The sequence below is a fragment of the Pseudogymnoascus verrucosus genome (genome assembly GCF_001662655.1).
Source record: "Pseudogymnoascus verrucosus strain UAMH 10579 unplaced genomic scaffold scaffold_25, whole genome shotgun sequence".
NCBI lineage: Eukaryota > Fungi > Ascomycota > Leotiomycetes > Thelebolales > Thelebolaceae > Pseudogymnoascus > Pseudogymnoascus verrucosus.
The window spans coordinates 96,056-117,779 of record NW_017263676.1 but is presented as its reverse complement, the minus strand read 5'-3'; the positions used below and the strand labels follow the sequence as shown (position 1 = coordinate 117,779).

The 21,724-nt window shown below is 48.7% G+C and overlaps 9 protein-coding genes across 9 annotated transcripts; 4 read left to right on the top strand and 5 right to left on the bottom strand.

Annotated features, from left to right (window-relative positions):
* Positions 1 to 19: 19 nt before the first annotated feature.
* On the bottom strand, positions 20 to 5,783 carry TEL2 (telomere binding protein; the record flags this gene model as incomplete). Its single annotated transcript, XM_018276285.1, has 4 exons — positions 20 to 1,588; positions 2,775 to 4,396; positions 4,458 to 4,901; positions 4,955 to 5,783. The coding sequence occupies 4 exons, from the start codon at positions 5,781 to 5,783 to the stop codon at positions 20 to 22; spliced, it is 4,464 nt and encodes a 1,487-aa protein (XP_018129906.1).
* A 189-nt stretch (positions 5,784 to 5,972) lies between these two features.
* Positions 5,973 to 8,320, top strand: VE01_06845 (uncharacterized protein). The gene is made up of 6 exons (XM_018276284.2): positions 5,973 to 6,117; positions 6,188 to 6,310; positions 6,366 to 6,371; positions 6,422 to 6,501; positions 6,556 to 6,852; positions 6,902 to 8,320. Exons 1-6 carry the CDS (start codon positions 6,047 to 6,049, stop codon positions 7,663 to 7,665), a joined length of 1,341 nt encoding a protein of 446 aa, XP_018129907.1. The 5' UTR covers positions 5,973 to 6,046; the 3' UTR covers positions 7,666 to 8,320.
* Positions 7,777 to 9,127, bottom strand: RPC40 (DNA-directed RNA polymerase core subunit rpc40). The gene is made up of 2 exons (XM_018276283.2): positions 9,046 to 9,127; positions 7,777 to 8,996 (listed from the first exon to the last, which is right to left on the bottom strand). The coding sequence occupies exons 1-2, from the start codon at positions 9,088 to 9,090 to the stop codon at positions 7,914 to 7,916; spliced, it is 1,128 nt and encodes a 375-aa protein (XP_018129908.1). The 5' UTR covers positions 9,091 to 9,127; the 3' UTR covers positions 7,777 to 7,913.
* Positions 9,128 to 9,268: 141 nt separating this feature from the next.
* On the top strand, positions 9,269 to 11,142 carry NUO49 (NADH:ubiquinone oxidoreductase 49kD subunit). The gene is made up of 3 exons (XM_059463836.1): positions 9,269 to 10,012; positions 10,087 to 10,834; positions 10,887 to 11,142. Exons 1-3 carry the CDS (start codon positions 9,344 to 9,346, stop codon positions 10,895 to 10,897), a joined length of 1,428 nt encoding a protein of 475 aa, XP_059319659.1. The 5' UTR covers positions 9,269 to 9,343; the 3' UTR covers positions 10,898 to 11,142.
* VE01_06842 (uncharacterized protein) lies at positions 11,075 to 13,284 on the bottom strand (the record flags this gene model as incomplete). Its single annotated transcript, XM_018276281.2, has 3 exons — positions 12,695 to 13,284; positions 11,441 to 12,640; positions 11,075 to 11,354 (listed from the first exon to the last, which is right to left on the bottom strand). The coding sequence occupies exons 2-3, from the start codon at positions 12,496 to 12,498 to the stop codon at positions 11,075 to 11,077; spliced, it is 1,338 nt and encodes a 445-aa protein (XP_018129910.2). The 5' UTR covers positions 12,499 to 12,640; positions 12,695 to 13,284.
* Positions 13,285 to 13,526: 242 nt separating this feature from the next.
* Positions 13,527 to 14,769, bottom strand: VE01_06841 (uncharacterized protein). Its single transcript, XM_018276280.2, has 3 exons — positions 14,230 to 14,769; positions 14,018 to 14,168; positions 13,527 to 13,953 (listed from the first exon to the last, which is right to left on the bottom strand). Exons 1-3 carry the CDS (start codon positions 14,269 to 14,271, stop codon positions 13,685 to 13,687), a joined length of 462 nt encoding a protein of 153 aa, XP_018129911.1. The 5' UTR covers positions 14,272 to 14,769; the 3' UTR covers positions 13,527 to 13,684.
* Positions 14,770 to 14,920: 151 nt separating this feature from the next.
* VE01_06840 (uncharacterized protein) lies at positions 14,921 to 17,135 on the top strand. Its single transcript, XM_059463835.1, has 6 exons — positions 14,921 to 15,254; positions 15,418 to 15,469; positions 15,518 to 15,728; positions 15,784 to 15,940; positions 15,993 to 16,378; positions 16,444 to 17,135. Exons 1-6 carry the CDS (start codon positions 15,248 to 15,250, stop codon positions 16,864 to 16,866), a joined length of 1,236 nt encoding a protein of 411 aa, XP_059319660.1. The 5' UTR covers positions 14,921 to 15,247; the 3' UTR covers positions 16,867 to 17,135.
* VE01_06839 (uncharacterized protein) lies at positions 17,083 to 19,485 on the bottom strand. The gene is made up of 4 exons (XM_018276278.2): positions 19,107 to 19,485; positions 18,896 to 19,007; positions 18,318 to 18,823; positions 17,083 to 18,264 (listed from the first exon to the last, which is right to left on the bottom strand). Exons 1-4 carry the CDS (start codon positions 19,298 to 19,300, stop codon positions 17,307 to 17,309), a joined length of 1,770 nt encoding a protein of 589 aa, XP_018129953.1. The 5' UTR covers positions 19,301 to 19,485; the 3' UTR covers positions 17,083 to 17,306.
* Positions 19,486 to 19,554: 69 nt separating this feature from the next.
* Positions 19,555 to 21,724, top strand: HTS1 (Cytoplasmic and mitochondrial histidine tRNA synthetase). Its single transcript, XM_018276277.2, has 3 exons — positions 19,555 to 19,929; positions 19,983 to 21,226; positions 21,282 to 21,724. Exons 1-3 carry the CDS (start codon positions 19,668 to 19,670, stop codon positions 21,597 to 21,599), a joined length of 1,824 nt encoding a protein of 607 aa, XP_018129952.2. The 5' UTR covers positions 19,555 to 19,667; the 3' UTR covers positions 21,600 to 21,724.

The window sequence follows — 21,724 nt, the reverse complement described above, 5'->3', positions numbered from 1 at the left end:
TAATAATACAAAATTAACGTCATCTCTTTAACTCTTCCAACGCCAGCTTACACAACTCCTGATATCTCCCTCCATCCCAAGGCTTCCGCTCCTCTCCCCTCCTCTTCAAAGCCTCGACTCTCGCCCGCCTAACCCTCTTCACCACTTCCTCCTTATCAACCTTCCACTGCACCCCCATTGCACACCCCGTCCCCTCTCTTAGCTCCTTGATACTAAGCGTCCTTACCGGACGCCCCTCGGCTTCAAGCGCCGCGTTTTTAAACTGGACGTCCGCGATCATCTTGCGCACTTCTGTCATGTGGTACTTTATCCGCGAATAGAATTCTGGAATGTGCGCGTTGTAGCGAGCACGGGATTGGGAGAGAAGGAACAGCGAGATGGCTTCTACCGCTGTCTCTGGCGAAGTCCTTTGACTAGGCGGAGGCGGAGGCACTGGTCGAGGCTTCGAAAAATTGAGCCTGGAGCCCGAAACTGGCGGACGAACAGCTAGTGGAAGTGGCGGTAGGGGCCGGTGAAATGGGACGGCTGTGGGCGCCGGGCTATGGGCCTTTCTGGGAGGTGGAAAGACGGTACTGCTCGGTGTTTGAGTATCGTTTCCCCAGGTGCTTCTAGGTTTCCTATCGCCGGGTATCTGGATCTCTGAACAGGTTGGTATGTCCTCAGTAATGAGTGGCAATGGAGGTAACGGGCGAGTCCGAGCAGAATAGTGTTCAGGAGAGGAAGTGCTGGAAATGCTAGAACTGTCCATAGCCACCTCAGCCATGCAGCTGTCGGATATTATGGTAGGAAGCGATGGCGCAAACCCAGACCTCTTCCGTGGCCGCGGCGGTGTTGATAGTTTTAGAAACTGCGGAGGCGGGGGCTTCAGAAATAGTACAGGTGCTGTATCCCGTGCTGTATCCCGGGGGGCTTGCTTCTGGGATATATTTTCAGTGGTCACCTTGCTGGCTATACTCGTATATGATGATGCAGATGAGCGACGCGAGTTTGCATCCCACGTAAGTGAGAAATCGAATTCGTCGAGCATAGAATCAATTGAGGAGGTTTTGCTATGCGCTGATGATGACGACCCAGATCGCTTCAATTCCCGTTTAGCAGGAAGTGAATCCTCTAGTGGCGAGAGAGGTGGTGTAGGTGGTGTTGCCGCATAGTGCTTTATGGTGCTGTAGAACAGATTCTTGTAGTCCTTTTTGGCAAGAAAGTCGGATGTTGTCGAGTCCATTGACAAGGTTCTACCACGAGTAGTTATAGATGGAGATTTAAATCCATCATCTGAATCATTATCTGGTAGACGAAAGCTTGAGATTGTGGTATGCGTCGTTGATGTTGGTGAGTCAACTGAAAGGCTCTGGCTCCTAGTCAACGAATTGGAATCCCAGCGTTTATATTCACGTTTCGGAGGGCCGTCGTGGGACGTGTTCTGCTCTATCTTCGCCTGCATCAGGAATCCTTCAGATCTTTCATAGAATGACAGCGAAAGCTTCAACAGTACTAGCTTCCGAGGATTTCGTAATTCTAGCGACTGTGCTTGGATGGTGATACATAGCGCGGCGTAAAACGAGATGTATGTGAGGTGTGCTGGGTGTGCCTGGATTATCATTAGCTTTGCCAAACTCGTTTCCTACGTGTCGTAACATTGATTTTAGGCCAGATAATCCAAGGTATCTGATAGCCGGCCATTATAGGTAATAGTAAAATTTTCCAATCTCGCTGAAGGACAATGCAAGACGCGTGGACAAAAATCGCTGGCCAACTTACAGGTCCTCTCACTTGCTCGAGAGATGCAACACAGCGGTCTGAACACTCTTTATATCGGCCATTTCGGAAAAGTTCTTTTACATCGTCTAGAAGGTTTCGCCATTCGTCATTCCCATATGGGAGGAAACTTGAATTCGTTGCCTTGACCTGTGATATCTTTCTTGATGGCCTAATAGGCGTGGCCGGCGTTGAACTGGGACCTTGCGGGGCGGGTTTGGCTGGAGCTCTTAACAGCACGGGCGTTGTTTTGGGCATCGATTGATGTAGGTCAGCTGGCCTAAGGGCCGCGACCAATTTCAAAGGTATCAGTCCCATTGTACTTCAAGCTAGATGCAAGTAGGGTTGTAAATTTGCACGACAATGAAGCTTTTGTCGTGAGGCCAGGAGCCAGAGACGCGCCACTGTAGTATGCAGCACATTCGCTGTGGAGTGTCGATCTGGACATGCGTTTGCCATGCGACCATATGTTGGTCCAAAAACAAGGAACAAGGAGAGGTATAAGATTGCCAGCAGCTGTTGTGTGATGTTGGTTGAAAGGTTTGAATTGTTGTTCTGTTGTCGTCGAATTGGTGTTGCTGTTTATCACCGCGTTTCCATTATAAGGTATCCGCCCTTGACTACTGTGATGTCTTAGACTTCAAGACCAGCCACCATCACTATTGAAAACAAAAGGCTGGCACACCAAGCGGCGTAGAACGCGCTGCTGGAGCAATACATGAATTTAAAAAGAAAAATTATAATCTCACTTACTGTTTCTTGTACTTCATATTCATTATGCCACTCCTTTGTGATGGAAGTTCAATTTGATATAAGAAGAAGCACTGCTCTGCTACCTAATTAAATTCCATACGCGCCTACATTTCTTTCCATGTAAACAGAGCAATTAAAATAAAATAACTGAAAATATAAAGATGTGTTGATATCGCCGCCCAGAAAATTATTTTTAACATATCTTGTATTTCTTAAGAAGTGCACAAGTTGTAACTACAACTATTCCTCTACACTCAAAAATTTACCAAATCTCCCATCAATAGTGCCTGGTACTTCTCTACTACCTCTCGGATTCTGTAGAGCACTCCCGCCGCTAAGGTCCTTGCTCTCTCCTCTTCCTTCCCCCCTTCCCCAATAGAGCCAAAGATGGCCTCGACCCATCTTTGTGTCTCCAATAACTCTCTCCCATGCTTTTCTGACAGCCGCCTTTTGTCTCCGTTAACCTCTAACAGAGTCATGAAGCCGAAAAGTACTGCCTCTCTCACGGACTTGTCACCTATTGTGTGGCTTCTCACTGCCAACAGCAAGTCCCAGAATTCACTCGTCATCTGAGGTAGCTGAAGAGTGCTGCTTCCACTCGCGTGCATAATCAAACTCAGCGTTTTCAGATAACTGCTCAAGAGAAAAGACTCGAAAATCACATTTTTGCCACCGTATGCCTTTAAGTGTGCAAAAAACCGCCCGGTTAGGGGGAAAAAGAAAGATTCTGCGACCATGGAGGAGAGGGCGTTGACGGTAGGAGGAGCTCGTCGGGATTCGACGGCAAGACGCGAAGAAAAGGTTTTGACTTTTAGAATATCAGGTCCGGTAGCTTTATCTGCCAGCGACGCAGCTAATGGCTGTATCATGGTTTTAGAAAGCTGGTGAGATAGAGAGTCAACCGGGCTTTCTTCCACAGCATAAATATTGTGGAGTCGTTCAGGAAGCTGCTTTGATGGAAAGTTGTTGCTGGAAGCCAGAGCTGTTTTCGTAAGTGATTTGTCTTCCTCTTTGAGCCCCCCTAATTCTCTGGCGGAAATGGCAATAGTTGAGAGTACGGAAGCTCTCTGTGATATGGAGTAGTCACCGTCAAAAAATGTCCTAGCGAACCACTTTGCCATTCTTTGCGGATCACAGAGCAGAACTGAAATCATGCTCTGTAGGCGCAAGTCGTTGAAATCATCAATGTCATACTTATCCTGTAGACCCATTAATACGGTTGCGAGTTCCTCTGCATGGTCTTTGACTTCAGTGCCAAAGCCAGACTTCCGTCTGATTAACGAGGCTGCGGTCGACAGGGCCAATCGTTGACGGTCGTAATTTTCTGTGTCTCTAAAATACGAAATAAGGTCCCGAATATATACTGGCGCAGTAGGCTTGTTCCGCACTACAAGGGTGGGATCTTCATCCGAATCTTCCTCATCAGAGTCGGGTTTTGTGTACGGGACCAGATCATCCTCCTCCTCTGAGCCATCGTCGTCAATCTCTTCAATAGAAATAATTTTGGATGAGTGCTGAGGTGGTCGGATTGGTTTGTTTACTTCACGAGGAAGGCTTGGTTTGGTTTGCTTGGCTTCTGGCGCGATATGTTTCCGAAGAGACTCAACTGAACCAAGGCTGTCTATGACACCTACTAAGTCTTTGTACCATTGAGCTTCCGGAGATTTGAGTTCTTCCATCTTGAAATCCATTTGATTCCCAGTAGGCTCCACGAGACCAGATATAGCTTCACCGACTAGCATTCCTAGGAATCGAGCTCTTTCTGAGGAAGCAGATAGGCGATTGGATACCGCGTTGAGATAAACTCCAGATCTTGCAAGAATTTTTAGCTTCATTGGAGAAATTCGGTGCACATATCCAGCGCAAAGAAGTAAAATTTGGGCATGAACTGTATATTCATTAGCACATAGTCAGAATATTGCACCAATAGGGATAGGGGTGTTTCGCACCGTCTTGCTGCATGGAAGGGGTATGCTTGATGTAGAGTTGGTCACCAAACTGTTGCATGCTCTTTTCCAGAATAGCCTCCAAGTCGTACTTGGAATGAGAAATGGTAGCTATTGCCGCACGTCGGATGCTTATTGGCTCTCCAATACCAGCACCAGGCAATCCGGTCATCCAAGACAAGAGCATGTCCTTCCGTGCCGCGTTGCCATTGATAATCGTACTTAAATAAGCAGCTCCCGCAGAGACTCGAGCAGTATCTTCTTGCCACCAGGCTACATCGCCATAGTTAGGATCGCTTGGTAGATGATGCTTAACAAGTAAACGCAAAGCGCAGTTCAGGACAGATTTTTGCTCATAAGTAGGAATCACGTCCAAAAGTTTTTGAAGCACCTTTAAGTCGTCTTCAGTTCCAAGAACCAAATCCAGTACCGCCTCCAATATGACATCTTTTCAAATTTTAGCCAGAATATGGGGATCCATTGGGGAGATGGTTCCTTACCGGGATACCCGAGACGCAAACTCTTCGAAAGGAGTTCCGTGAGGTGTTTCCAAGGCCTGACGGACTCCAATGCCAGGTGCTTTGCCCAGTATTGAATGTTTGATGCAATCCATCTGCTATATTTTACTCCATCCGCAATCCAGGAAGTCTCTCGAACAGTATTGTTAGACTCATTGATAATACTATGGGCTTCGGCAGCGGAATTTAGTAACCTGCTGCCGCCAATCAACACAGTAACCTCGCGCCACAAGGCTGCTTGCTTGGGAATAGGCTCAGATTGGAGGGCTTCCCAAAGGCCTTGAAGCACGGCGTTACCGTGCAAAAGGTCTTCCAAGACGCTTTGGTAGTCCCTTAATGACTGCACGAAATTCGGTCCATCGCCTTTCTTGCTTGTGATCTTACTTTGATCAATCAGGACGTTAAGCCGAGCTGATATAGCACCTAGTCCAGTAGCATTCCGGAAACAGTTCAAGAGCAAATCTCTCTCTCTTTTGTATTTGAAGGTCTTGGATCCCTTGCCCCTTTCTGAAAGGATTGCCCAGTAATTTGGGACAGTATCAGAGACCAGAACATTTATCAGCTGAGAACTTAACGGGCTCGGAGAAGATAGAGATATGTCGTTGGTTGTGTCCAAGTATTTCAGGATTGATATGAGATTCGAAAAGTCAGGTTCATTTTGGAGTATCTCCAGAGCTTCTCGTGGGCTTCTTGCTTGAAACTCGTTCTTTCGAAGAGCTTCCCGTCGCCCCCTGGTTTCAACCAAAGCATCTTCTTGATCCTCTTTAATATTCTTATAAGCTGTGCTCATAGGTGTGAGCAAATCCTCCATTTTCTACATCACAGCTCTATCGAGGATGATCTAGAACGTTCCTGAAAGCATGAGGACGTGATGAAGGGCGACGGCGTACTACGTGGGGAGTGAGCGGTGTAACTTGGCAGTACTCGCTAGGCGTGCGAACGATAACGCTTATTGAGCTCTTATCTGGTAGCTAGCTGCCTTGTCTCATAGTAACGACAACCCCGCCTCCTCTCATACTGCAACTAAGCTTTGCACTTTTCAGAATAAATACTTTTCAAGCTATTAGTGGCAATATGGCGACGACCATGGCATCTCAAACGCCACCTTCTATGCTTCCTTCAAGCAGCCACTCGGAAGGGCGATGGTCGGTCACCTCTGTAGCGTGGCTTCTGGGCGACCTCAGTTTTGAAATGCTAACACTGTCCGCTTTTTAGGAAGTACCTTGACAACATTAGGAAGGGCCAGGGCGGTTTTACCGATGAAAGTTATGAGATCGACGAAGATGGCAATAGTACGAGCGGTGGTAGGATTGATATCCAAGAACAGATGAAGATATTGTAAGACTCACGTGAGACATGTTCTACTATAGTTTGGTACTGACATTTTCTCCAGGGTAATGTATGTTGGATGATATCTAAGTTTGGGACAGTTTGGCTTACAACATCAAGAGGGGCTGGAGGCTTGGGTTGCGAGATATTAAAGAACCTAGCCCTATCAGGGTTTAAGGACATTCATGTCATTGATATGGGTGAGTCCCAGCTAATCCCGATCAGAGCAACCGTCGACTAAATCTACCCCAAAGACACAATAGACGTCTCAAATTTGAACCGTCAGTTTTTGTTCCGCCATAGCGATGTTGGGAAATACAAAGCTGAGGTCGCTGCGAAGTTTGTCATGAAACGAGTAACGGGTGTCAGAATCACGCCCCATAATTGCATGATTCAAGATAAAGATGATTCTTTCTACATGCAGTTTGGGATGGTCGTCTGTGGGCTCGATAGCATCGAGGCACGGCGGTGGATTAATTCACAGCTGGTAGAGCTGTTTGACGAGGAGAACCCCGACAGCCTCAAACCGTTGATTGATGGTGGGACAGAAGGTACGTTCAGCATATCACCAATTAAGCATTTGTTTCTAAACTCTTCTAGGTTTCAAGGGCCAATCGAGAGTTATAATACCAACTATGACTTCTTGTATAGAGTGCCAACTTGATATGCACGCCCCCCGCGCAGCAGTGCCGCTCTGCACGTTGGCCACGATCCCAAGACAGCCAGAACACTGTATCGAATGGGCTCATATCATCGCATGGGAGCAAGAAAAGCCATTCTCAAAACTTGACAATGATGATCCAAAACATATCACCTGGCTCTACGGGAAGGCCCTGGCCAGAGCACAAGAGTTCAATATCAGTGGCGTTACGTATTCTCTCACCCAAGGCGTGGTGAAAAACATCATTCCTGCGATTGCTTCCACAAATGCAATTATCGCCGCAAGCTGTTGCAACGAGGCATTCAAGCTCGCAACCTCGGCTGCCCCATCGTTGGGCATGGAGGAGAATTATATGATGTACAGCGGCAACGACAGCATCTACACGTTCACATTCAAACACGAGAAGAAAGACGACTGTCCTGTTTGTGGTAACCTTCCGCGTGACCTAGAGGTTGACAGAGAATGGACATTGCAAGAGCTTATTGATGCTTTGGCGATTGTTCCTGGCGCACAGTTAAAGAAGCCCTCTGTTCGTGCAGAGGGGAAATCGCTTTATATGCGGAGCCCGGCGAGTCTCGAAGAGGCCACGAGACCAAATCTCGATAAGAAAGTCAGCGACTTCGTGAACGAGGGCGATGAACTTGCAGTTACTGATCCTGCTTTCGCTCGCGTCAGTTTTAGATTCCGCATCAAGTACACTTAGGGGAAATGGTGAAACCAGACAGTAGCGATATGTGGTCTCGACATTGCCATAGAGAAAACTGGTTCACTTAAGTTATGACCATGGTAGAGCACAATGCAAAAAACCAACATATGGCAAGACTCAAATCCTAGGTCCGGTGTGAATCTATTGATTGCATGTTTTACAAAATCTACCTGCCCAACGCCAGCTTCCTTAACTCCGATAAATGCTCCTGGGGTAAAACAGCCTTTCCAACTCATCCGAGAGTATTATTTGGTCATTAATGAAAGGTTCCGCTTAAACCTCACACATTTTTGCTTCAGAGCCTTGATCGACTCGAGAAAGAGCTCGTCGCTGTCCCATTGTCCAGTGCTTTCGATCGAAAATATAAAGTGATCCCTGATGCGACCAAGCTTGACTTTGCCTTGGAATTCTTCATGTCGCAAGCACTCTCTGCTGACCGTGTCCTTCATCGTATCCTTCACAACTGCTTTCTTCTCGCCCGCATGGCCTTCGTACCCGCTGCCCGGAGTGCTCGCCTCCTCTTTTGTGACCTTCTCAAACCCAATGACGCCTTTGGGGAAGCACTTTGCGAACTTCTCGGCGTCATTTCCAAGTATTGGCTTCAAAATAGTTATGGTTGGCAATAATCGGTACGAGGCTGTCGCAACAGGACTGAATTTGGCATGATCGGCTCCGATTCCCTTAATCGCGTGCATGTCAAGGTCTATGCACTGGCCCGGACGTAGTTTCGCAATAAGTATATCTGGATTCGTAACTGTGATGGTGTCGTCACCGGAAAAGAACTCCGGTTGTCTCCCAACAGGCTCGAAGACGATATCGCTGGCATGAACGGCAGAGTTTATGTACAACTTATTCGAATCCGTTTCTCCCGGAGCTGCGTCAGGATTCCGTGTGCACTCGATTTGCAGATGCAGTGTTATCGTGTTGTAATCGAATGCCTCCCCGGCCTCAGTGCCTTCTTCCTCGTTCGCCTTGCTGAACCACTTCATAAACTCTAGTAGCCCCTTTCTGCCTCCTTTGAGAGGTACTAGTCCTAACCTGTGCGCAAGAACTTCATCCTGAATGACCGATGTATTGTTGTTCATGAAAACGTATTCAATGGCGAGGGTGGGTATTTCGGCGAGGAGAATGCGACGGAATGCATTTGCAACTGACGCATCAATGCCAGCAACAGAAAATGAGGCATTGAATTGGGTATTGTGGTGGAATTGTATCTTCAGATTCTTCCTGAAAAGATCTAGGTCCCAAGAATGATCTTCCCCAGCGTAATGGCCTGGAAAGTCGGTGGATGTGACATCGTCGACGGTCTCTAAGTTGATGCCCACAACCTGTTTCAACTTAGCACTTGAATGTCTTGCTTTAGAAAAGGAAATTTACCTTTCGGCGCTGGAGTTCCTCCTGTGATGGAGTATATGGAGCCATAGTTGTGAGATATATTCACAGTTGTGGCGGGGCTTCTATCGCGATATCAGTATCAAAAATAAAAATGTTTTGTACACGCGGAATAAGCCGACCAATATCCCTGTCCCAATTGTCGGCCAATGAGAAGCTGTCGAATTTAGACCCAATCGACCACACTTCATCGGCATACAATTGGAGGCTCACATCACCACACCTCGAATTATCCATCCCATCTTGCCGACGAGGAGTGAGCCTACCTGTGGGATTGATCACCATGACATCCTCCTTATATAGGCTCGCCGGCCAGAGCGCAAAGCGCCTGTGTATGCGCGCATCCCCTTCGTCCAAGCTTGTCGCACCTGCAACAACACGGTCTTTCGCAACGACACCGCGGAGGAACGCGGAGCCATATCAAGCAACACGACTGGTAGCTGTTGGGGACAATTTTACCTCGCCAGCGCCGCGGGATGCCGATATAACTGCCAATATCACTCCGGAGGAAACTCATCGGGAGGGAGAGAATGTGGAGAACAGGAAGATTAGACACTACACAGTCAACTTCGGACCTCAACATCCGGCCGCTCACGGCGTGTTGCGACTGATTCTCGAGCTCAATGGAGAGGAGATTGTGCGATCGGATCCTCACGTTGGGTTATTACACAGAGGAACCGAAAAGTTGATCGAGTACAAGACATACCTTCAGGCACTGCCATACTTCGACCGTTTGGACTACGTCTCCATGATGACCAACGAGCAGTGCTTCTCCCTGGCTGTCGAGAAGCTTCTCAATGTTGAGATTCCAGAGCGTGCTAAGTGGATCAGAACCCTCTTTGGAGAGATTACGCGTATTCTCAACCACTTGATGTCTGTGTTGTCTCACGCCATGGATGTTGGTGCCCTTACGCCTTTCTTGTGGGGTTTCGAGGAGAGAGAGAAGCTCATGGTAAGATACTGGTCTATTTTTGTTCTATGTCTAATGTCATCGCTGCATATGAATGGCACTAATATACAAGTTAGGAATTCTATGAAAGAGTGTCTGGCGCCCGTCTCCACGCCGCCTACGTCCGTCCAGGAGGTGTCCACCAAGATATCCCCATCGGCCTACTCGACGACATCTATCAATGGGCAACGCAGTTCGCCGATCGTATTGATGAGACGGAGGAGCTTCTGACTGATAACCGAATCTGGATTGGCCGCACAAAGGGCGTTGGAGTTGTGTCTGCTGCCGATGCTTTGAACTTGTCTTTCACCGGTGTTATGCTTCGTGGATCCGGTGTGCCATGGGATATTCGCAAGAGCCAGCCATATGACGCGTACGACCAGGTCGAGTTTGATGTTCCAGTCGGTGTCAACGGAGACTGCTACGACAGATATCTCTGCCGCATGGAGGAATTCAGACAGTCCCTCCGTATCATTCACCAATGCCTCAACAAGATGCCAGCGGGACCAATTAGAGTGGAAGACTACAAGGTCTCGCCACCACCCAGAGCTGCCATGAAGGAGAACATGGAAGCTTTGATCCACCACTTCTTGCTCTTCACGAAGGGTTATACCGTGCCACCAGGAGAGACCTACTCGGCCATTGAGGCGCCCAAGGGAGAGATGGGAGTTTATCTTGTCAGTGATGGAAGCGAGAGGCCATACAGGTGCAAGATTCGCGCTCCAGGATTTGCCCATCTCGGAGGGTTCGACCAGGTTTCAAGAGGCCATCTTCTTGCTGACGCAGTTGCGATTATTGGAACGATGGATTTGGTGTTTGGAGAAGGTAAGTTTCGCACACATATGGATGGCCTTACAAATATGCTAACAAATCGTAGTTGATCGTTAAGAGAGGCGTGATGTGTGGAGGAGGCCAACCGGCCGCGTTTGTACAGCTGGGAAATAGAAGGGTGCAACAGTTTGAGTATTTGTATATATCTGTGTTTGTTAGGTCATCAGCCAAGCAACTCAATCATCACATCTGGACTTTTTTCGTGCACTTACAATGTATTCCAGACTAGTGCCTTCAGGTATCCCCTGTGTTGGCCATGTCGCTGCTAACAATGGCTGGGCCTCGATATGGTCGATTTGGTGGAGAGTACTCATTTACGCCATCAAATATTGGATGGCTAACACTTGCCGGAGGGCCCATTGGGAGGACATGGGGCGCAGACGGTGTTGATTGACTATCGCGGAAACCGTCCATAGGAGGAGCGCTCATTCCTAGAGCTGGGTCGCTGAAGTTTGAAGGCGACATTTGTGAAGTGAACTGCTGAGCGGCGCCCCGAAACTGAATGCTTTTTTCCCTGTAAGTAGTCAGTAAGTGTCTTTTCTTTCGTATGTACCGTGCATACAAACTTTGCGAATGCATTATATCGTGGATTGCACTTACTGTTTGGCCCTGGGACCCCTGGGCACCACGCCACCAGGGTTATATTTGACATTGGCAATCATCTCATCCCCAGATGCGCTTCTGTACTGATCTTCATCTGGGTAATACTTTGTTGTGCCGATATAATTCTGCACCGCGACTTTTCCTTCACCAGGCAGACGAGCTTCGTGCAGCTGGCGACCTGAGTCGTACTCTTCCTTCGCATTGTTCAAGTTTGCCCCGGGCAATGCTTCATGTCCAGCCGCCTCGTTGCCGAATTGGTAACCGATATATGCGTTACCAGGTGGGACCTGGGGCCCAAAATGGAGGGAACTATAGTCGCTACTGGACAATTGACCGGGCCCGGATCTGTTCCTAGGGATGTGGTAGTTGCTCATCTGGTACTCCGTTTCCATACTCGGTCCACTGGCAGCGCCCAGACGAGTCTGCTGGGCAAGGATTTCAGAGTCATTGTTTGAGCGGCTAGGAGCAACCACGTAGGCGTGCCCTGCGCTGCGAAGCGCGTCTTCAATCGCCGCTCGTCTGCTTGATTCTAAGTTTATGGCGGCAAACCTGGCTTCTACCCTCGCGATCGCGTCTTCAATTTCTCTACTGCTCTTTCTACGGTCTTTCTTCGATACCTTTCGTCCCATCGTTGTCGCTCCTATTCCACCACCACTTCTCTCCGCATTCCCACTGGGCATCTCCATGATCTGCATTTGTCCAGGCGCAGGCACTCTCTCATATCCCGCATGCCGAATCTGTCGTCCACCACCCCCTAGTTCTCTCTCAATGTCAATATCAAACCTCGTCTCACATCCCCCCTTTTCACCTCCAAATACACACTCTTCCCTCCCAAGTCTGTAATGCATCTCTCGGTGGGACTCCTCTTTAGCCAGTGTGCGCTGGTTCCAGACCACTCTTGCACATGAGGGGCAATTTTCAGGGACTATGATAGGGCGCTCACCAGGGTACCGGCAGTAAGGGAAATGTGGTGATTGGGAAACGATCGGGCAGCCACGGAGTGTGGGAAGGGCACAGTGGCCACAGTTGAAGCCGATGAATTCTTTGACGCACATAGCGAATTTGGCACTTGGACCGAAGGATAACAATGGATGGAATATGAATATGGTCTGAAATATGTGGCACAGAAGCTGTTGTCACTGAGAATTAATGGGTCGGCTTCAGTTCGAACGCAGTCCAGATTCTTTTCAGATTGTCCTACAAATATGTCAGCATGTGTTCTCATCTGGGTTCTTTCGTTGCACGTCAAACCTCTTTCAGGATGGCCCAAAAAGCAACAGCGGATACTCAGTCGTCCAAATATAACACTTGGACGTCAGGTTTGGAATCCTTTCAGTGTTGATGTGGTTCGTATATCGTGCTTGATGGCTGTCTGCTGTCCACAGTTTTGTCTTCTGGCCTTCTTTTGGTTCACAGTTAGCCAGGATGTTCAAATAAGTGAACCTTTCTTTTGAATGATGTTTGGTTAAGTCTGTTCTTGTGAAACTTGTTGTTTGTGGTGATTGTAACTGATGATGCTGAATGCAAGTTGGTGAAACGAGTTGAGTGTATCGGATATAGTTATAGGATAGAAGAAGTAACAGAAGGAAGACGGCAAACAGCTATATATAGGAGCTAAAATCCTGTGATTCACGGGTCTAGGTGGAATAGGGTACTATTAGATAGAGGAAGGGAGTTCCGCAACGCATCATCATAGTCTTATCCCAAACTCGAACCAGGATCCCGGTGGACTTTGGCACGCCGGTGATTTACTGAGGTGTCATAACAAGATAGGGATCTTCAATGTGAGTGAGCATTCCGGACGGGAGATGGGGCTTTTTGACCCTATCCATTGTTTTCCCCCTGTACATAGAGGATCTCATGTTGTAATATTCTCTACGAGGTCCTGTGAGGTAGTTGGAATAGGAGAATCACTGTCACCACCATCATGACCCACAGTCAGAACTTTATTTAGTGAAGAATCATATCACACCCCATGGGGAATACGGAATGTATGCTGGGAGTAGTCCTCCGGGTCTTTTTATCCGCGGATATAATTCAACTTCTTCAAGTCACGGTTTTCAGGTATCATACACAGGTTGCATGGGCTCATATCGTAATTTCGTGAAGTCTAATAATAGACGCTTAATATCTCGCAATACAATAATGCTGAGGTTTCAAGTAACACCGACTGTGCTTCATTTCTGCCCAGCGCCAAGCACAAATAACTTCCTTGAACTCCTCTTCCATAATATACACTCGTCAAACTTGGTTGTCGTGGTAGATATAGCTGACATCTCTCGCGGTCTGTCTATTTGTCCTCACAAATTCCTCGTCTCCAGGTGGCCGTTCTGACTTTGTGTTGCCGGTTAGCATGCTTTGGATGCTCATGCAGATGCTTTGCACGTTTTGGACCGGACTCCATCCCTGCTTTCCGAGCAGATCTAAACATATAAAGCCATTCGAGTAGATGTGGGGGTGTATCGGGATCGGACGGTCTGCAGTTTTCACAAAGGTGACCTCGGGGGCTTCTGCAACGGATATGTCAATATTCGTTACAAGGTGGGGGTGGCGGGGGGCTTTGGGTGTGTATACCGATTGGATATGCGTTAGTGAACTTGAATTTCAGGCGGAAAGTTTGATTCAAATAAATCGGATTCGCATCGAGGACTTGGATATCCATAAACCACTCTGCGAAGCCATCCGCAGTGACTAAGCTTATTCCTGGTGGTAGGCTCGAGTGTATCTGGACGACGAGCACAGTTCGGTTAGAGTCTCTTCCGGCTCGTGCATAGAACTGTTCGTACCTTTGGAAGCTCCTTTCCCAGACGCTTTGAAGCTGATAACATCTTTAGGAGGTTGTGGGTATTGCGTGTATTTCTTAACTGGGGGGAGAAGTTGAGGTTGTTGATGCGGAAGGAAAGAGGCGCAAACCAAGAAAGCCAGGCGCAGCTTTTCTACGCCAAAGCAATCAGATTCAGATATGCCACCCGAAAAATATCTCGGTAATAGATCGGATCCTGAGCGAACTATGGATTTATTCAGAAATTCTCGTAGAGTCAGAACGGCTCAACAGCGGGTATTGGAGAGGGCCATAAAGCAAAAGAGGACTGGAATTATAAACTCACAAGGTAGCAACCAAGGACCCCTCCGACTTCCTCAGAGGCTGACATAAGCAGACTTTTTTGAGGCGCTTGGAGCTTCCCTATTGGCTGGGCAGCTCTCGTGTAAACAAATGACATGTAGGGCGTGGAAAACCTACGTCTTGTATAAACCCAAATGTATATGCGATATACACTTAAAGTCGATAATTGAAAAGAAAGGGCAAGTAGCTCATTGAATCTCCGTTGTCTCACCAGTTAATTCCGCCTTGTGGAGTTCCTCATGGGCCACCAGGGCTGCTCCACAGCAATCATTGGAGCATTGAGGCCCCTGTTGGAGCGACCCATCACAGCCACATCCTAACCCCGCGGCTGCGGCTGAGCACTTGCCTATCCACCCGTATATATAAACCGCAGACACGAACAAAAGAAGTTCTGTTCTGAATTTGCTCAGAAGGACGTGACCTCTATATTACTACATTTGCCATCTGAGTTTCCAATCTTGTCGACCGTTGTGTTTGCGCGCTTAGGATCATACTGTTTCTGGGGACATTGGCTTATCGCAATCTCGACCCCTCCTTCAAACCCTCTTGTCACTTCACGCGCCTTTAGGCCTCACTGCCCGACACCTCACGAAAAGTTACAGCACACACACACCCTACAACAACATTTGCAGTTTATCTCGCACGTTTGATTCGTTGTCGCAACTACTCCTAAAGCCAAAATGAGTTGTGAGTCGCATTCCTTGTCCCCTCTCAACCTGCGATCCAGACGAGCGTACTTGCCCGCCTGTACCCATATCCATCCGCGCTGTACCAACTTGGAAACAAATGTTTCATTTTACTTGGTCAAAAGGTTTTATAAATGAATCTCTGCTAACCATCACGGGCACAGTCTCGACTATGTTGAACAAGATCCAGGGTCAGCCTGAAACGTACGATAAAAAGTAACCCTACCGCGATTCATAATTGGCCGGCGCTGACGACAGACACAGGTCTAAATACAAATTTGGGAGGACTCTTGGTGCCGGGACTTATGGAATCGTTAGAGAGGCCACATGCCATGATGGCACGAAGGTTGCGATCAAAATAATTCTCAAGAAAAATGTCAAGGGAAACGAGCAGATGGTGATCGACGAGCTGCGAATGCTCCGAGAGATGCAGCACCCGCATATTGTCAAATTTGTCGATTGGTTTGAGTCAAGGGTACGCATTCAGACTTCCATCATTGATAGGCATTGCTGACTCGGCGGGTAATTAGGACAAGTACTATATTGTAACCCAACTGGCGACGGGGGGTGAGCTCTTCGACCGTATTTGCGAGCAAGGGAGATTCACGGAGAAGGATGCATCGCAGACCATACGCCAGGTAATCGAAGCGGTTGACTATTTACACGGGAAGAACGTCGTCCACAGGGGTATAATAATCCGAATAACTTGGGACTTGTGACAAGGCTGACGTAAAAACAGATCTCAAGCCAGAGAACCTGCTCTATCTCACCTCGGATGCGAACTCAGGCCTTGTTCTTGCCGACTTTGGCATCGCCAAGATGCTTGACACGAAGGATGAGGTTTTAACTACCATGGCGGGCTCCTTCGGCTATGCAGCTCCAGAAGTCATGCTTAAGAAAGGCCATGGCAAGCCCGTGGACATGTGGTCGTTGGGGGTCATCACATATACTCTTCTATGTGGTTACTCTCCATTCCGCAGTGAGAACCTGCAAGATTTGATTGAGGAGTGTTCGAGCTCCAAGATCGTCTTCCACGAGCGATACTGGAAGGACGTCAGCGACGATGCCAAGAATTTCATCAACACCCTTCTCCAGGCGAACCCCGATGCCAGAGCAACAAGCGCCGTAAGTTTTACGCCCATCTATCCATCGCCACATATCGAAGTTTGAACCTACTAACACAGCAACAGGAAGCGCTACGTAACCCATGGCTCAGCGGCAAGAACGCCACCGACCACAACTTGTTGCCCGAGATCAAAGCCTACATGGCGAAGGCACGTCTCCGCCGCGGTATCGAGATTATCAAGCTCGCAAACCGCATCGAGGCACTCAAGATGCAGGAAGACGACGAAGACGAGGCACCTGCAGATTCCGATTTACCCAAAAACTCTGAGGCGGCTGCGGTTGCTGCTGTTGCCGGGTCTTCCAGTGGGAGCCTGGATCCCCGACCACCTCCGTCTCCAGAGGGTAAGAGGAGTCTGAGTGCGATTGCGAAGCAGTCCATATTCAGGGAGGTGGTTATGGCTAAAGTAAGAGAGACGAAGGAAGCCGAGCAGGCTAAGGCGATTGAGGCGGAGGCGAACGAGCAGGATGCTAAGAAGAAGAGCTTCTAGAGTGGGAGTAGGCGTCTTCGGGATGGAGGAATGGTAAAACTGGAAGGAAACGGTATTGGAAAGGTAAGGAGGAGCGGTTTGTTTCATTATGGTACATGATTTGTATCTTCGTTGATTATGTACGGTTATTTATACCCGTGTGCGCCGGGATGAGGGCCTCATAGCATAGTAACCTTTCAGATGGGATTTAGCGTCGGATATGTATATTGAGATTTTGTGACCGCCATGTATTCAGGCATGGAATCTAACAGACTATATCGCAAGCGGAATCTTATTAAACAAAGACAAGCCGAACTCCATTAAACCCAAAAACGTGCTACCTAACCGTACCTCCTATCCAGAACACCGCCGCCAGTATAGACAAGAATCAAACATCAAACCTCCATTCAACAGAACCCAGACAATAGCATATCCTTCGTTACCACTTAGCACCCAGTGCTTTACCTCCAGTTCCCCTGGCTCAGACTGAGGAGTCCTTGGATACAATCCAAGTCCCCCTTTTTACTCGGACTAACTTCACCCCTCATAAATTTCTCTACTTCCACGTCAACAACCTCATCCTCTGGATCTTCAAAGATCTCAGCTTCCACGGACTTCGTTGTCTTAGTCCTGCTTCTGCCCACATTTGAGCTGTTTCCTCCCATGAACGACTTCGCGTTCCCGAGTGCCTTTGTACGGCCGAGTTTTGGACGGTGGCTTGGCAGGGGTCGTCTAGTCTGGCTGCCCTCGTTGCCTTCACCTGGGATCCAATTTTCCTTGTCACTCTCTCCACCCGGGCTCTGAACGAGCACCACACCATCCTTCTCCTTTGGCTTAGTGGTGTTTTTGCGAGGTTTACCCCCTACAGTCTGCATTATGGCCAGGCTACTTGCTGCCTTAACCAGCATAGGCTTCTTGCCACTTCCATTGCGCTGCTTCTCGCTATTTCCACTTGGGGCATTCCGCTTGTTCGCATTAGACTTAAGAGCCGTAGAACTAGTTGAGCGAATCAGACTAATGGCAGCTACTGCACTCCCACTGCTCTCATTCTCAGCTTGTGTGGTAAGCTCGTCACGTGCTTCGGCGTCAGCGCAGAACTCCCAGGTTCGCGCGTCGCGGGAGCGACCAGTAGGGAGCCGGGGAACAAAGGGCATCGATGGGGCGTCGCGGGGAGAGATGGAGGGGAACGGGAGAGCGGCGCTTTGGCTGCGTTGGAGGCCGCCACTACGACGACGAGCGCTAGACAAGGCGGAAGATGGGCGCGACTGCCGAGGACGCGGTGGGGACGAAGAGAGCTCAGTTGAGACAAGCTCAGCTTTGCCGTCTAGAGAAAGGGAGAGTCGCACATTTGATGAAGGCGTCGAGATTGTTGAAGCATTTAGCCGCTCTGGGCATGATGATGGGAGTTGCGGGTCAAAGCTAAAGAAAAAGTTAGTTGGTTTCTATTAAAGTATCATAGGAGTGATGGTTACCTTAGGGGTGTCATAAAAGCAGGTGTTTGCGAGGTTGGCGGGGTGCCGAAAGAGCTTCCTGCATTCCAACGATTGGAAAGGTATCCGAGGGTACTGGGTACGGATTGAGGAAGCCCTTGGGAAGCGGAAAAGGAACTATCAAAAGATTCCGAAGATTGGAAGCTAGTATTCGCCTTAAGAGGAGTAATAGTTGGCTGGGAAACCTCCATGGTGGGACCTTTGCCGTGAAGGTTATTATCAGAAGTAGCTGCTGGGGACGGTGTGCCAGGGAAAGCTTGCTCGGGCCCCTTCGTATGCGTTACGGGAAGGGCACTTTGTTCGGTCTCGGGGCTGGCTGGTACTTGGTCAGAGCCTTGGCTACTACTAAAGCTGCTCCCGAACGTGCTGGCGAGTATAGGGTCGGATGATAGAGCCGCCATACCACCAAGTCCAAATGCAGCAATCTCATGTGGCAGAAGTGGACGCGACTTTCTTCTCGTGTTTTGGCGTCTATTTTGGAACCAAATCTGATTATGTTGTTAGTTGTTGTCTCAGATTGTGCCCGCCGGATTTGGACATCAGGTCGACCTCCAACTAACCTGTACTTCTTTCTCGCCTAAGGCGACACTCTTCACGATTTCCAGACGCGCTGTTTTGTCGGGCTTTGGGTTCCTCTTGTACTCTGCTTCCAAGGTAGCTTGGTCTTCTGGGCTTTAGGGTAGCACGTTAGCAGGTATTCCAATGCGTAGCCCTTAAAGAAAGGACATCTCTCGAGTGTGCCGGTGGCGTAGTTCTAAGTCGTAAACATACCTTGTTCGCCTTCTCTTCTGGCGCGCCAGCCTGCCATTATCGACTTCTGGTGGCCCTCCGTTTGTCACCGACTCTTGAGAATGCACAAGAAACGGGAAAACATCGTTGTCGCTCGAAACGCGCTCAGATGCTGCTGTCGGTGGAGCATCTTGTCCCGTGGCAGATGGGAGTTTTGGAAGAGTCGTGTCGTTCATGGCGAACGATGTACCGCCTTTTGAGTAGTGATAGAGTAATATTTATTAGAGGCAATGCATAGAGACGGATATCGAATATGTATTGAGGAGTTGTAAACAATGTTGTAGTGTAAAGTAGGCGTGTCTCCGCGAAACTTAGATTGCGTATATTCTCATGTACTCTAGGCGCGTCGTGGAGCTTTGGCACTGAACCCTCCGTCACGCGAAGCGAAATCGTTGACAGTCGCGGTAACCCCACCTTTTAGGGGCCCAAACCTCAGGCTACAACCTTATCCATTGATTGGGCGCGCATCAAAAAAGTATACACAGCCTTGCAGTAACCGTCCGAGTCACAAAATACCACAACGTTAAAGGACATGACTCGCGAATGAAGTGCCTTCGGAACCCCATATCACGATCTTTACGGCCTTTCATACGACACAGAATTTTACAGCAAGCTGCTCCTGTTACGGTTACGACCAGCTATTTGCACTATCGACACTCGTCGTCAACACCGGCACTCTCTCAAGAGTCTTTAGATATGGCTTCCGAAGCTCCTAAGGCCCCCGAGGCTCCCAAGGCCCCCAGAGCCCCCAAAGCTCCGAAAGCTCCCAAGTTCGAGCTGAAGACGCCAAAGGGGACAAAGGACTGTATGTAACTGTGCCTTGGTCTGCGGACTTGTCTGGTCACTAATATCATATAGGGCAAGGAACTGATATGGTCATTCGCGACAAGATCTTCTCCACCATTACCGACGTCTTCAAGCGCCACGGAGCTGTCACTATAGATACACCAGTATTTGAACTGAAGGAAATCCTGTCCGGCAAATATGGAGAAGATAGCAAGCTCATCTATGACCTGGCCGACCAAGGTGGCGAAATCTGCTCGCTCCGATACGATTTGACGGTACCATTTGCTAGATGGTTAGCCATGAACAGAGACGTCCAGAGCATCAAGCGCTATCACATTGCGAAGGTCTACAGGCGTGACCAACCTGCCATGACCAAGGGCAGAATGAGAGAATTCTACCAATGCGATTTCGATATTGCTGGGACATACGACGCCATGCTCCCCGACGCTGAGATTGTGAAAATCACCACTGAAATCTTCACTGGCTTGGGATGGGACGGCCGCTACACAATTAAGTTGAACCACCGCAAAATTTTAGACGGAATTTTCCAGGTTTGCGGTGTTCCAGGAGACAAAATCCGTACTATCTCGTCTGCGGTTGACAAGCTTGATAAGCTGCCCTGGGTCGATGTACGCAAGGAGATGACGGAAGAAAAGGGTCTCGATGGAGAGATCGCAGATAGGATTGGCGAATATGTCGTACTAAAGGGACAAACCGACCTATTAACTAAGCTCAAGGCTGATGAGAAGCTAATGGCCAACGAATCCATGAAGGCCGGATTAGCAGACATGGATCTCCTATTCAGCTATCTTAAGTCTTTTGATGCGCTCGGCAATGTTTCGTTCGACCTTAGCTTGGCTAGAGGCCTGGACTACTACACCGGCCTCATCTATGAGGTTGTTATGGAAGGTTCTGCACCTGGCTCCGCGCCAGTCACGTTAGCTACAACATCTGCAGCTACGGCGGCACCTCCTAAGCCGTCCAAGAAGCCATCGAGGTCAAAGGGCGCAGATGGTGAAGAGGACAGATCAAATGATCCTAGTGTAGGCGTTGGTAGTGTTGCCGCCGGTGGCAGATATGACAACCTTGTTGGCATGTTCTCCGGGAAGAATCAAATCCCATGTGTCGGAATCTCTTTCGGTGTTGACCGTATTTTCTCTATCACAAAGGCAAGGATGGAGGCGGAAAAGAACGATGTTAAGGTGCGAAACAACGAGGTTGATGTCTACGTAATGGCAGTTGGCGGTAAGGGCTTCACTGGCCTCTTACAAGAGCGTATGGCCATCTGCGCTCAGCTATGGAAGGCTGGCATTAAGGTACGTGCTAGATGCCCACACTCTGTAATGACCCGTTTGCTAACTCTTCGGTAAGGCCGAATTCATGTACAAGGTTAAGCCAAAGCTACAACAACAATTCAAGGCGGCAGAGGACAATGGTGTGCCGTTTGGTGTCATCTTCGGTGAGGATGAGTTCGCGAAGAACCAGGTCAAGATTAAGGAGTTGGGACTCCACCTCCCCCAAGACCACCCAGATAAGGACGGCGTTATAGTAGAGATCAGCAACTTGGCAGATGAGATCAAGCGCCGCATTGCGAATCAGACGGGTGTGGCTGCCTTAACAGAGAAAACAGAGGGCCTAAAGGTAGAGGCTGCAGAGTCTGTAGATGTGCCTGCAGGAGCTGCAGCGTAGAGTTACATATAAGCGTATGCAAATACCAGAAATATCAGGATAGTTGAGCCATTAATAGAATTTGAAGTGTCCACTGCACTAACCTGAGAGAAACGCGGTACTTTTGCGAAGAATATCAATAGTGC